General features: G+C 50.5%; 1 protein-coding gene across 2 annotated transcripts in view; it reads left to right on the top strand.

Moving 5' to 3' along the window:
* Positions 1–14,138, top strand: part of SLC12A9 (solute carrier family 12 member 9) — a 40,727-nt gene that overhangs the window by 12,445 nt on the left and 14,144 nt on the right. For both annotated transcript variants that reach the window (XM_063930698.1, XM_063930699.1), the window contains exons 6-11: positions 451–558; positions 2,614–2,725; positions 2,950–3,107; positions 5,773–5,855; positions 5,989–6,113; positions 6,198–6,390. In XM_063930698.1, the coding sequence (XP_063786768.1) occupies positions 451–558; positions 2,614–2,725; positions 2,950–3,107; positions 5,773–5,855; positions 5,989–6,113; positions 6,198–6,390 (779 nt within the window). The remainder of the gene's footprint in view (positions 1–450; positions 559–2,613; positions 2,726–2,949; positions 3,108–5,772; positions 5,856–5,988; positions 6,114–6,197; positions 6,391–14,138) is intronic.

Consider the following 14,138-nt stretch of genomic DNA (forward strand, 5'->3'; position numbering starts at 1 on the left):
CTCCCTTCTTTTTCTCTCTCTCGCTCACCCCACTCTTTCACTGCCCCCCTTTCTTTTTTACTTTCCACCTCCTTCTCTCTCACCCCTCTTTCACTTTCTCACTCTTCTCTTTCCCTACTCCTTCTCTCTCCCCCTTTAACCCTTTCTCTCCCCTCTTTCTTCACTCCCTCCTTCTCTCTTCCTCCTTCTTTTTCATTTTCTCTCTCCCCACTCTTGTTCGCGCGCTCTCCCTCTTTTGCGCTCCCCCCCCTTTATCTCACTCTTCCTCCATCTCTCTCACCCTCTCTCTTTTGCTTTCTCTCTCACCCTCTCTTTTGCTTTCTCTCTCCCCCTCTCTCTCTCCCCCTCTCTCTTTATATTTTTCTCTCTCTTCCCCCACTTTCTCACCCCCCGCTCTCTCGCTCACTCTCCCCCTCTCATATGCTCTCTCTCCCCTTTACTTCCCTCTAGCTGACTACTCCCTGGACTACACCACCGGGAACCTCATGAATTTTGCCACTGTGTTTGCGGTCATGTTTAACGGCTGCACCGGCATCATGGCGGGATGTAATATGTCCGGTAAGGAACAAGTCCCCTGATCTCTTCCCAGCATCCTGGCTGTAATGTAGATATAACCGGATAACCCCCCTCCCTCTCCCCCCTGGATGATATTACAAATCACATAGAAGTTCTCAGAACATATAAATGCAGATTCAGTGAAACTCCAATAGGACTTCAAACAGCCTAATAATACAGTATACAATGTATGTTATGTTTATTCTCACAGTACACAGATATTCTTCATACTGAAGTTGGTGGTTTTCGGCACTGGCAGCCTCCATAAGCTGGAGCTAAGTCAGGCTGGCCGTAGGATTTGGACACCTGGGTCCAGATGGTCTGCGTCCAATGACACAGATCTGGTCCCATCTTGCTTTCAAAATGGGGTCCATCCCTGCTCCCTGCGGCTGACGGGGCTCTGAGCGACTTCTCAAGACCCATCCCTCACATGCGCAGTCCCCCATACATCGTATTTGTACTCAAACCATTGGTTTGCTTACAAATATGAATTAGGTACTGTGCCACATAAAATCAAGACAAAATGGCTGCCTTGGAGCAAATCCCAGAATACTTCAGGGTTGTGCCTACTTCATAGTGCTATCTTGGTTCACTGCACAAGATGGCTGCCTCTGAGTAACTCCCAGAATACCTCAGGGATGCCCCTGCTTCATAGTGCTATCTTGGTTCAGTGCACAAGATGGCTGCCTTGGAGTGACTCCCAGAATACCTCCGGGATGCCCCTGCTTCATAATGCTATCTTGGTTCACTGCACGAGTGAGCTGCCTTGGAGTGATTCCCAGAATACCTCAGGGATGCCCCTGCTTCATAGTACTGTCTTGGTTCAGTGCACAAGATGGCTGACTCTGAGTGACTCCCAGAATATTATTTCATTATTATTATTACATTTTATTTATAGGGCGCCACAAGTGTTTTGCAGCGCCGTACAAAGGACAGTACAGGGAGACAAAACATAACATTACAGTAAATAAATAAATAACAGAAATAGAGTACAGGTAACAAAGAGCACCACAATTCTCATACACAATACAGCTAAGATGTCAGTAGTGAGGAAGTAATCACCGTACTACTAGGGGCTGGCGGCCATAGATGGAGATGAGCCTTTACCAGCAGGAGAAAAAGCGGTAAAGATGGTCGCTGAGTAGGAGAGAGCTGGGAGTGAAATGTGTCGAGAAGAGGGCTTAGATAACAAGAGGAAAGAGGGCCCTGCTCTGAAGAGCTAACAATCTATTGGGGAGGGGCAACAGACAGATGACATGAGGTGCAAGCAAACGGGAGGTAGCCTGATGGCAGTATGTAAGCAAAGCAGAGATGTTCAAGGCATGAGGCAGGGGGATGGAGGAGCAGCCTCAGGACTGGGTTATGCATCGGAGGGGTACACTTTGATGAATAGGTGGGTTTTCAGTGCCCGTTTGAAGCTTTGCAAGGTCGGGGAGAATCTAATGGAGCGGGGGAGCGCGTTCCACTGAAGGGGTGCAGCGCGGGCAAAATCTTGGAACTCATGCATGGGAAGCAGTGACCAGGGCAGAGGAGAGGCGACTGCTTCATAGAGCGGTCTTGGTTCAATGCACAAGATGGCTGCCTCTTGAGTGACTCTCAGAATACCTCAGGGATGCCCCTGCTTCATAATGCTATCTCGGTTCAGTGCACAAGATGGCTGCCTTGGAATGACTCCCAGAATACCTCAGGGATGCCCCAACTTCATAGTGCTATCTTGGTTCAGTGCACAAGATGACTGCTTTGGAATGACTCCCAGAATACCTCAGGGATGCCCCTGCTTCATAGTACTATCTTGGTTCAGTGCACAAGATGGCTGCTTTGGAATGACTCCCAGAATACCTCAAGGATGCCCCTGCTTCATAGAGCGATCTTGGTTCACTACACAAGATGGCTCTGCAACCGGTGAACCACAAGCATTGCTGCATTATTGCTGCACATGACGCGTGCGATTGTCGGCACTGGCTGTCCGTCAAGAAGACCCAGGATGTGCGAGGCGCCTTTTTAGATTTCTCCCCTAGGCTCAAAGTCTCCCGGTGACTTTCTGTTTGTTCTCCCCAGGCGAACTGAAGCAGCCGAGCCGCGCCATTCCTATCGGCACAATCATCGCAGTGATCATCACGTTCTTTGTCTATCTGATACTCTTCATACTGACGGCGTTTACCTGTGACAGGTAGGGGTCGGACTGAAACGCCTCAAGATTTGCCATTTTACCCTCTAGTCTTGTCCTCCATCCAGTATTCCTCTGTCCGCCTCCCGCTAATGAGGAAGACGTGACGCAGAATGTTATTTTCGTTCCCCGAGTCAGATGACATTAGTAATGTAGGAAATTATCCCGTCTGAAGGGAACGGATGACTATAATGAATGTTCTGAATTTTCCTTGTGTCTCCTGTCAGGACGCTGCTAAAAGAAGATTACGGATTCTTCCAGCCCATTAACATTTGGCCTCCGTTTGTCCTGATTGGGGTGTACGCCACGTCCCTGTCTGCCTCCATGAGCACTCTGATTGGGGCGTCTCGCATCCTGCACGCTCTCGCCAAGGATGACTTATTTGGTGAGAAGGTTTTCACTATATATATGTATGTATGCATGTATGTATGTATGTATGTATGTGTATGTGTGTATATATATATATATATATATATATATATACATACATACTGCTCAAAAAAATAAAGGAAACACTAAATTAACACATCCTAGATCTGAATGAATTAAATATTCTTATTAAATACTTTGTTCTTTACATAGTTGAATGTGCTGACAACAAAATCACACAAAAATTATCAATGGAAATCAAATGTATTAACCCATGGAGGTCTGGATTTGGAGTCACCCTCAAAATTAAAGTGGAAAAACACACTACAGGCTGATCCAACTTTGATGTAATGTCCTTAAAACCAGTCAAAATGAGGCTCAGTAGTGTGTGTGTGGCCTCCTCGTGCCTGTATGACCTCCCTACAACGCCTGGGCATGCTCCTGATGAGGTGGCGGATGGTCTCCTGAGGGATCTCCTCCGAGACCTGGACTAAAGCATCCGCCAACTCCTGGACAGTCTGTGGTGCAACGTGGCATTGGTGGATGGAGCGAGACATGATGTCCCAGATGTGCTCAATTGGATTCAGGTCTGGGGAACGGGCGGGCCAGTCCATAGCATCAATGCCTTCGTCTTGCAGGAGCTGCTGACACACTCCAGCCACATGAGGTCTAGCATTGTCTTCCATTAGGAGGAACCCAGGGCCAACCGCACCAGCATATGGTCTCACAAGGGGTCTGAGGATCTTATCTCGGTACCTAATGGCAGTCAGGCTACCTCTGGCGAGCACATGGAGGGCTGTGCGGCCCCCCAAAGAAATGTCACCCCACACCATTACTGACCCACTGCCAAACCGGTCATGCTGGAGGATGTTGCAGGCAGCAGAACGTTCTCCTTGGCGTCTCCAGGCTCTGTCACAGGTTCACTACGGCTGGCCGGCGGTCGGGCTCCCGGCGACCAGCATCCCGGCGCCGCGACCGCCGGCTTACCGACAGCGTGGCGAGCGCAAATGAGCCCCTTGCGGGCTCGCTGCGCTCGCCACGCTACGGGCACGGTGGCGCGCTACGCGCGCCACACTATTTTATTCTCCCTCTATGGGGGTCGTGGACCCCCACGAGGGAAAATAAGTGTCGGTATGCCGGCTGTCGGGCTCCCGGCGCCGGTATACTGAACGCCGGTAGCCCGACCGCCGGCATACAGAAGACCACCCTCTGTCACGTCTGTCACATGTGCTCAGTAAGAACCTGCTTTCATCTGTGAAGAGCACAGGGGGCCAGTGGCGAATTTGCCAATCTTGGTGTTCTCTGGCAAATGCCAAACGTCGTGTTGGGCTGTAATCACAACCCCCACCTGTAAGCGTCGGGCCCTCATACCACCCTCATGCAGTCTGTTTCTGATCGTTTGAGTAGACACATGCACATTTGTGGCTTGCTGGAGGTCATTTTGCAGGGCTCTGGCAGTGCTCCTCCTGTTCCTCCTTGCACAAAGGCGGAGGTAGCGGTCCTGCTGCTGGGTTGTTGCCCTCCTACGACCTCCTCCATGTCTCCTGATGTACTGGCCTGTCTCCTGGTAGCACCTCCATGCTCTGGACACTACGCTGACAGACACAGCAAACCTTCTTGCCACAGCTCGCATTGATGTGCCATCCTGGATGAGCTGCACAACCTGAGCCACTTGTGTGGGTTGTAGGGAGGTCATACAGGCACGTGGAGGCCACACATACTACTGAGCCTCATTCTGACTTGTTTTAAGGACATTACATCAAAGTTGGATCAGCCTGTAGTGTGTTTTTTTTCACTTTCATTTTGAGTGTGACTCCAAATCCAGACCTCCATGGGTTAATAAATTTGATTTCCATTGATAATTGTTGTGTGATTTTGTTGTCAGCACATTCAACTATGTAAAGAACAAAGTATTTAATAAGAATATTTAATTCATTCAGATCTAGGATGTGTTAATTTAGTGTTTCCTTTATTTTTTTGAGCAGTATGTATGTATATATATATATATATATATATATATATATATATATATATATATATATATATATATATATATATATTGTATATAATTTTTATCCCAGGACAATAGTGCCACCTAGTGGCTACTCGCCAAGTTAAGAGCTGTTGATGCTGGAGAAGCTTCTTGGGGTATAAGGCAGAGAGTTAATGTTGGGACTGATGAATACAAGTAGGCGAGAACTAGGGTCCACAGGTCTATAGATTGGACGGGCCCATGCGGCCCGAGGGCCAACTCATGCCTATCTCTGACTTAGTTTGTCCTCCATTTTCCATTATGGCTTTGATGGCTTGTGCGGCTGACATGGGATATTAGTTACTTAATCTACTTACATTGAAACCCTGTCGACCATTCTCGTGTCAGCATTATGAGTCTGATGAGGTACAGTATACCATTTAGCTCCTTATCAGAGAGGTCTTAATAGCGGACGGGCAGTTTTCAGGCTCTTTTTGCAGCTGAAGGAGACCCTTTAAAAACCGCTAATACTGTCAGAGGAATGACAAGTTTTGTCATTTACATATATAAAAGTCAATTTCCATGACCTGTGATGTGACTGAGTTCCAGCGATTATCTTCTGTTATCCGGTGCTGGGCGTGTATTGTCCGGTAACCCGCGCTCCGGCCGATCTCCCCCTCACACCACCTTTTCTCTGTGTCTTTTCCAGGAATTCTTCTGGCTCCTGCGAAGCTGGTGTCCAAGGGAGGGAACCCGTGGGGTGCGGTGGTGTACACCTGGGCTCTGGTGCAGGTTAGATCCCTATCATATCTGATACCCAATTCCACCTCCACCCCCCCCCCCCATCTCCCCAAATACACTGTACGTCCCTCCCATATAGTCGTGTTGGTTGGGGTATCTCCTTATTCCGGCTCCTCTCTCCCAGCTGGTTCTGTTGGCAGGAAAGCTGAACACCATTGCTGGGATAGTCACCGTTTTCTACCTCATGGCATACGCAGCGATAGACCTGGCGTGCCTGGCGCTCGAGTGGGCCTCAGCGCCAAACTTCCGGTGAGATTATTCAGATTGTGGCCCTTAGTTTTGTTTGCTCCTTCTTCAGTCTGATAATTGAGTTTTTGTTTCTCCTTGGTGTAGTCCTACGTTCCGCCTCTTCTCCTGGCATTCCTGCCTGCTGGGCATCCTGAGCTGCCTGGTGATGATGTTTCTCATTAACCCTGCCTATGCGTCTGGAAGCATCGTCCTTCTCCTACTACTGCTGGGATTCATTCACTTCAGGAGTGGCAGCAGCAGCTGGGGCTACATCAGCCAGGCCCTAATCTTCCACCAGGTGAGAGTGGCCTAACTATAGTGCTGAAGTGGAGGAATGAGGCAGGAGGGCACTACATGCCATGAGAAACGATAGTTCTGAGGTGGAAGAATGAGGCAGCATACATACCATGAGGAATGATAGTGCTGAGGTGGAGGAATGAGGCAGCATACATATCATGAGGAATGATAGTGCTGAGGTGGAGGAATGAGGTAGGAGGACACCCTACGCCATGAGGAATGATGGTTCAGAGGTGGAGGAATGAGGCAGGAAGGGCGCCCCAGACCATAAGGAATGATGGTCCTGAAGTGGAGAAATGAGGCAGGAGGGCACCCCATACCATGAGGAATGATAGTGCTGAGGTGAAGGAAAGAGGTAGAAGGGCCCCCAATACCATGAGGAATGATAGTGCTGAGGTGAAGGAATGAAGCAGGAGGGCATCCCACACCATGAGGAATGATAGTGCTGAGGTGAAGGAATGAGGTAGGAGGGCACCCCATACCATGAGGAATGATAGTGCTGAGGTGGAGGAATGAGGCAGGAGGGCACCCCAAACCATGAGGAATGATAGCGCTGAGGTGAAGGAACGAGAAGGAGGGTGCTCACACCATGAGGAGTGATAGTGCTAAGGTGGAGGAATGATGCAGGAGGGTGCTCACACCATGAGGAATGATAGTGCTAAGGTGGAGGAATGAGGCAGGAGACTATTCCACACCATGAGGAATGATAGTGCTGAGGTGAAGGAACGAGGTAGAAAGGCACCCCATACCATGAGGAATGATAGTGCTGAGATGGAGGAATGAGGCAGGAGGGCACCCCATACCATGAGGAATGATAGTGCTGAGGTGGAGGAATGAGGCAGCATACATACCATGAGGAATGATAGTGCTGAGGTGGAGGAATGAGACAGGAGGGCACCCCATGCCATGAGAAACGATAGTTCTGAGGTGGAAGAATGAGGCAGCATACATACCATGAGGAATGATAGTGCTGAGGTGAAACGATAGTCCTGAGGTGGAAGAATGAGGCAGCATACATACCATGAGGAATGATAATGCTGAGGTGGAGGAATGAGGTAGAAGGGCACCCCATACCATGAGGAGCGATGGTTCTGAGGTGGAGGAATGAGGTAGGAGGACACCCCATGCCATGAGGAATGATGGTTCAGAGGTGGTGGAATGAGGCAGGAGGGCACCCCATACCATGAGGAATGATGGTTCAGAGGTGGAGGAATGAGGCAGGAAGGGCGCCCCAGACCATAAGGAATGATAGTGCTGAGGTGAAGGAATGAGGTAGGAGGGCACCCCATACCATGAGGAATGATAGTGCTGAGGTGGAGGAACGAGAAGAAGGGTGCTCACACCATGAGGAATGATAGTGCTTAGGTGGAGGAATGAGGCAGGAGGCCACCCCAAACCATGAGGAATGATAGCGCTGAGGTGAATGAACGAGAAGAAGGGTGCTCACACCATGAGGAATGATAGTGCTAAGGTGGAGGAATGATGCAGGAGGGTGCTCACACCATGAGGAATGATGGTGCTAAGGTGAAGGAATGAGGCAGGAGACTATTCCACACCATGAGGAATGATAGTGCTGAGGTGAAGGAACGAGGTAGAAGGGCACCCCATACCATGAGGAATGATAGTGCTGAGGTGAAGGAATGAGGCAGGAGGACACCCCATACCATGAGGAATGATAGTGCTGAAATGGAGGAATGAGGCAGGAGGGCACCCCAAACCATGAGGAATTATAGCGCTGAGGTGAAGGAACGAGAAGGAGGGTGCTCACACCATGAGGAATGATAGTGCTAAGGTGGAGGAATGATGCAGGAGGGTGCTCACACCATGAGGAATGATAGTGCTAAGGTGGAGGAATGAGGCAGGAGACTATTCCACACCATGAGGAATGATAGTGCTGAGGTGAAGGAACGAGGTAGAAGGGCACCCCATACCATGAGGAATGATAGTGCTGAGGTGGAGGAATAAGGGCAGCATACATACCATGAGGAATGATAGTGCTGAGGTGGAGGAATGAGACAGGAGGGCACCCCATGCCATGAGAAACGATAGTTCTGAGGTGGAAGAATGAGGCAGCATACATACCATGAGGAATGATAGTGCTGAGGTGAAACGATAGTTCTGAGGTGGAAGAATGAGGCAGCATACATACCATGAGGAATGATAATGCTGAGGTGGAGGAATGAGGCAGAAGGGCACCCCATACCATGAGGAGCGATGGTTCTGAGGTGGAGGAATGAGGTAGGAGGACACTGCATGCCATGAGGAATGATGGTTCAGAGGTGGTGGAATGAGGCAGGAGGGCACCCCATACCATGAGGAATGATGGTTCAGAGGTGGAGGAATGAGGCAGGAAGGGCGCCCCAGACCATAAGGAATGATAGTGCTGAGGTGAAGGAATGAGGTAGGAGGGCACCCCATACCATGAGGAATGATAGTGCTGAGGTGGAGGAATGAGGCAGGAGGGCACTCCAAACCATGAGGAATGATGGCGCTGAGGTGAAGGAACGAGAAGAAGGGTGCTCACACCATGAGGAATGATAGTGCTGAGGTGAAGGAATGAGGTAGGAGGGCACCCCATACCATGAGGAATGATAGTGCTTAGGTGGAGGAATGAGGCAGGAGGCCACCCCAAACCATGAGGAATGATAGCGCTGAGGTGAATGAACGAGAAGGAGGGTGCTCACACCATGAGGAATGATAGTGCCAAGGTGGAGGAATGATGCAGGAGGGTGCTCACACCATGAGGAATGATAGTGCTAAGGTGAAGGAATGAGGCAGGAGACTATTCCACACCATGAGGAATGATAGTGCTGAGGTGAAGGAACGAGGTAGAAGGGCACCCCATACCATGAGGAATGATAGTGCTGAGGTGGAGGAATGAGGCAGGAGGGCACCCCATACCATAAGGAATGATAGTGCTGAGGTGGAGGAATGAGGCAGGAGGGCACCCCATACCATGAGGAATGATGGTGCTGAGGTGAAGGAACGAGGTAGGAGGGCACCCCATACCATGAGGGATGATAGTGCTGAGGTGAAGGAACGAAATAGGAAGGCACCCCATACCATGAGGAATGGTAGTGCTGAGGTGAAGGAACGAGGTAGGAGGGCACCCCACACCATGAGGAATGATAGTGCTGAGGTGGAGGAATGAGGCAGGAGGGCACCCCATACCATGAGGAATGATAGTGCTGAGGTGAAGGAACGAGGTAGGAGGGCACCACATACCATGAGGGATGATAGTGCTGAGGTGAAGGAACGAGGTAGGAGGGCACCCCATACCATGAGGAATGATAGTGCTGAGGTGGAGGAATGAAGCAGGAGGGCATCCCACACCATGAGGAATGATAGTGCTGAGGTGAAGGAACGAGGTAGGAGGGCACCCCACACCATGAGGAATGATAGTGCTGAGGTGGAGGAATGAAGCAGAATACATACCATGAGAAATGATAGTGCTGAGGTGGAGGAATGAGGCACCATACATACCATGAGGAATGATAGTGCTGAGGTGGAGGAATGAGGCAACATACATACCATGAGGAATGATAGTGCTGAGGTGGAGGAATGAGGCACCATACATACCATGAGGAATGATAGTGCTGAGGTGGAGGAATGAGGCAGCATACATACCATGAGGAATGATAGTGCTGAGGTGGAGGAATGAGACAGGAGGGCACCCCATACCATGAGGAATGATAGTGCTAAGGTGGAGGAATGAGCCAGCATACATACCATGAGGAATGATAGTGCTGAGGTGGAGGAATGAGACAGGAGGGCACCCCATACCATGAGGGATGATAGTGCTGAGGTGAAGGAACGAGGTAGGAAGGCACCCCATACCATGAGGAATGGTAGTGCTGAGGTGGAGGAATGAAGCAGGAGGGCATCCCACACCATGAGGAATGATAGTGCTGAGGTGAAGGAACGAGGTAGGAGGGCACCCCACACCATGAGGAATGATAGTGCTGAGGTGAAGGAATGAGGTAGGAGGGCACCCCATACCATGAGGGATGATAGTGCTGAGGTTAAGGAACGAGGTAGGAGGGCACCCCATACCATGAGGAATGATAGTGCTGAGGTGGAGGAATGAGGCAGGAGGGCACCCCAAACCATGAGGAATGATAGCGCTGAGGTGAAGGAACGAGAAGGAGGGTGCTCACACCATGAGGAATGATAGTGCTAAGGTGAAGGAATGATGCAGGAGGGTGCTCACACCATGAGGAATGATAGTGCTAAGGTGGAGGAATGAGGCAGGAGACTATTCCACACCATGAGGAATGATAGTGCTGAGGTGAAGGAACGAGGTAGAAGGGCACCCCATACCATGAGGAATGATAGTGCTGAGGTGGAGGAATGAGACAGGAGGGCACCCCATACCATGAGGAATGATAGTGCTGAGGTGGAGGAATGAGGCAGCATACATACCATGAGGAATTATAGTGCTGAGGTGGAGGAATGAGGCAGCATACATACCATGAGGAATGATAGTGCTGAGGTGGAGGAATGAGGCACCATACATACCATGAGGAATGATAGTGCTGAGGTGGAGGAATGAGGCAGCATACATACCATGAGGAATGATAGTGCTGAGGTGGAGGAATGAGGCACCATACATACCATGAGGAATGATAGTGCTGAGGTGGAGGAATGAGACACCATACATACCATTAGGAATGATGGAGCTGAGGTGGAGGAATGAGGCAGCATACATACCATGAGAAATGATAGTGCTGAGGTGGAGGAATGAGGCACCATACATACCATGAGGAATGATAGTGCTGAGGTGGAGGAATGAGGCAACATACATACCATGAGGAATGATAGTGCTGAGGTGGAGGAATGAGGCACCATACATACCATGAGGAATTATAGTGCTGAGGTGGAGGAATGAGGCAGCATACATACCATGAGGAATGATAGTGCTGAGGTGGAGGAATGAGGCACCATACATACCATGAGGAATGATAGTGCTGAGGTGGAGGAATGAGGCAGCATACATACCATGAGGAATGATAGTGCTGAGGTGGAGGAATGAGACAGGAGGGCACCCCATACCATGAGGAATGATAGTGCCAAGGTGGAGGAATGAGCCAGCATACATACCATGAGGAATGATAGTGCTGAGGTGGAGAAATGAGACGGGAGGGCACCCCATACCATGAGGAATGATAGTGCTGAGGTGGAAGAATGAGGTAGGAGGACACCCCATGCCATGAGAAATGATAGTTCTGAGGTGGAAGAATGAGGCAGCATACATACCATGAGGAATGATAATGCTGAGGTGGAGGAATGAGGCAGAAGGGCACCCCATACCATGAGGAGCGATGGTTCTGAGGTGGAGGAATGAGGTAGGAGGACACCCCATGCCATGAGGAATGATAATGCTGAGGTGGAGGAATGAGGTAGGAGGACACCCCATGCCATGAGGAATGATAATGCTGAGGTGGAGGAATGAGGTAGGAGGACACCCCACGCCATGAGGAATGATGGTTCAGAGGTGGAGGAATGAGGCAGGAAGGGTGCCCCAGACCATAAGGAATGATAGTGCTGAGGTGAAGGAATGAGGTAGGAGGGCACCCCATACCATGAGGAATGATAGTGCTGAGGTGGAGGAATGAGGCAGGAGGGCACCCCAAACCATGAGGAATGATAGCGCTGAGGTGAAGGAACGAGAAGGAGGGTGCTCACACCATGAGGAATGATAGTGCTAAGGTGGAGGAATGATGCAGGAGGGTGCTCACACCATGAGGAATGATAGTGCTAAGGTGAAGGAATGAGACAGGAGACTATTCCACACCATGAGGAATGATAGTGCTGAGGTGAAGGAACGAGGTAGAAGGGCACCCCATACCATGAGGAATGATAGTGCTGAGGTGAAGGAATGAGGCAGGAGGGCACCCCATACCATGAGGAATGACAGTGCTGAGGTGGAGGAATGAGGCAGGAGGGCACCCCATACCATGAGGAATGATAGTGCTGAGGTGAAGGAACGAGGTAGGAGTGCACCCCATACCATGAAGGATGATAGTGCTGAGGTGAAGGAATGAGGTAGGAGGGCACCCCATACCATGAGGGATGATAGTGCTGAGGTGAAGGAACGAGGTAGGAGGGCACCCCATACCATGAGGAATGATAGTGCTGAGGTGGAGGAATGAGATAGGAGGACACCCCACGCCATGAGGAATGATGGTTCAGAGGTGGAGGAATGAGACAGGAAGGGCGCCCCAGACCATAAGGAATGATGGTCCTGAAGTGGAGAAATGAGGCAGGAGGGCACCCCATACCATGAGGAATGATAGTGCTGAGGTGAAGGAACGAGCTAGAAGGGCCCCCCATATCATGTGGAATGATAGTGCTGAGGTGGAGGAATGAGGTAGGAGGACACCCCATGCCATGAGGAATGATAATGCTGAGGTGGAGGAATGAGGTAGGAGGACACCCCACGCCATGAGGAATGATGGTTCAGAGGAGGAGGAATGAGGCAGGAAGGGCGCCCCAGACCATAAGGAATGATAGTGCTGAGGTGAAGGAATGAGGTAGGAGGGCACCCCATACCATGAGGAATGATAGTGCTGAGGTGGAGGAATGAGGCAGGAGGGCACCCCAAACCATGAGGAATGATAGCGCTGAGGTGAAGGAACGAGAAGGAGGGTGCTCACACCATGAGGAATGATAGTGCTAAGGTGGAGGAATGATGCAGGAGGGTGCTCACACCATGAGGAATGATAGTGCTAAGGTGAAGGAATGAGACAGGAGACTATTCCACACCATGAGGAATGATAGTGCTGAGGTGAAGGAACGAGGTAGAAGGGCACCCCATACCATGAGGAATGATAGTGCTGAGGTGAAGGAATGAGGCAGGAGGGCACCCCATACCATGAGGAATGACAGTGCTGAGGTGGAGGAATGAGGCAGGAGGGCACCCCATACCATGAGGAATGATAGTGCTGAGGTGAAGGAACGAGGTAGGAGTGCACCCCATACCATGAAGGATGATAGTGCTGAGGTGAAGGAATGAGGTAGGAGGGCACCCCATACCATGAGGAATGATAGTGCTGAGGTGGAGGAATGAGGTAGGAGGACACCCCACGCCATGAGGAATGATGGTTCAGAGGTGGAGGAATGAGACAGGAAGGGCGCCCCAGACCATAAGGAATGATGGTCCTGAAGTGGAGAAATGAGGCAGGAGGGCACCCCATACCATGAGGAATGATAGTGCTGAGGTGAAGGAACGAGCTAGAAGGGCCCCCCATATCATGTGGAATGATAGTGCTGAGGTGAAGGAACGAGATAGAAGGGCCCCCCATACCATGAGGAATGATAGTGCTGAGGTGAAGGAATGAGGTAGGAGGGCACCCCATACCATGAGGAATGATAGTGCTGAGGTGGAGGAATGAGGCAGGAGGGCACCCCATACCATGAGGAATGATAGTGCTGAGGTGAAGGAACGAGGTAGGAGGGCACCACATACCATGAGGGATGATAGTGCTGAGGTGGAGGAATGAAGCAGGAGGGCATCCCACACCATGAGGAATGATAGTGCTGAGGTGAAGGAACGAGGTAGGAGGGCACCCCACACCATGAGGAATGATAGTGCTGAGGTGGAGGAATGAGGCAGGAGGGCACCCCATACCATAAGGAATTATAGTGCTGAGGTGGAGGAATGAGACAGGAGGGCACCCCAAACCATGAGGAATGATGGCGCTGAGGTGAAGGAACTAGAAGGAGGGTGCTCACACCATGAGGAATGAT

The sequence above is a fragment of the Pseudophryne corroboree genome, chromosome 6 (genome assembly GCF_028390025.1).
Source record: "Pseudophryne corroboree isolate aPseCor3 chromosome 6, aPseCor3.hap2, whole genome shotgun sequence".
Classification (NCBI taxonomy): domain Eukaryota; kingdom Metazoa; phylum Chordata; class Amphibia; order Anura; family Myobatrachidae; genus Pseudophryne; species Pseudophryne corroboree.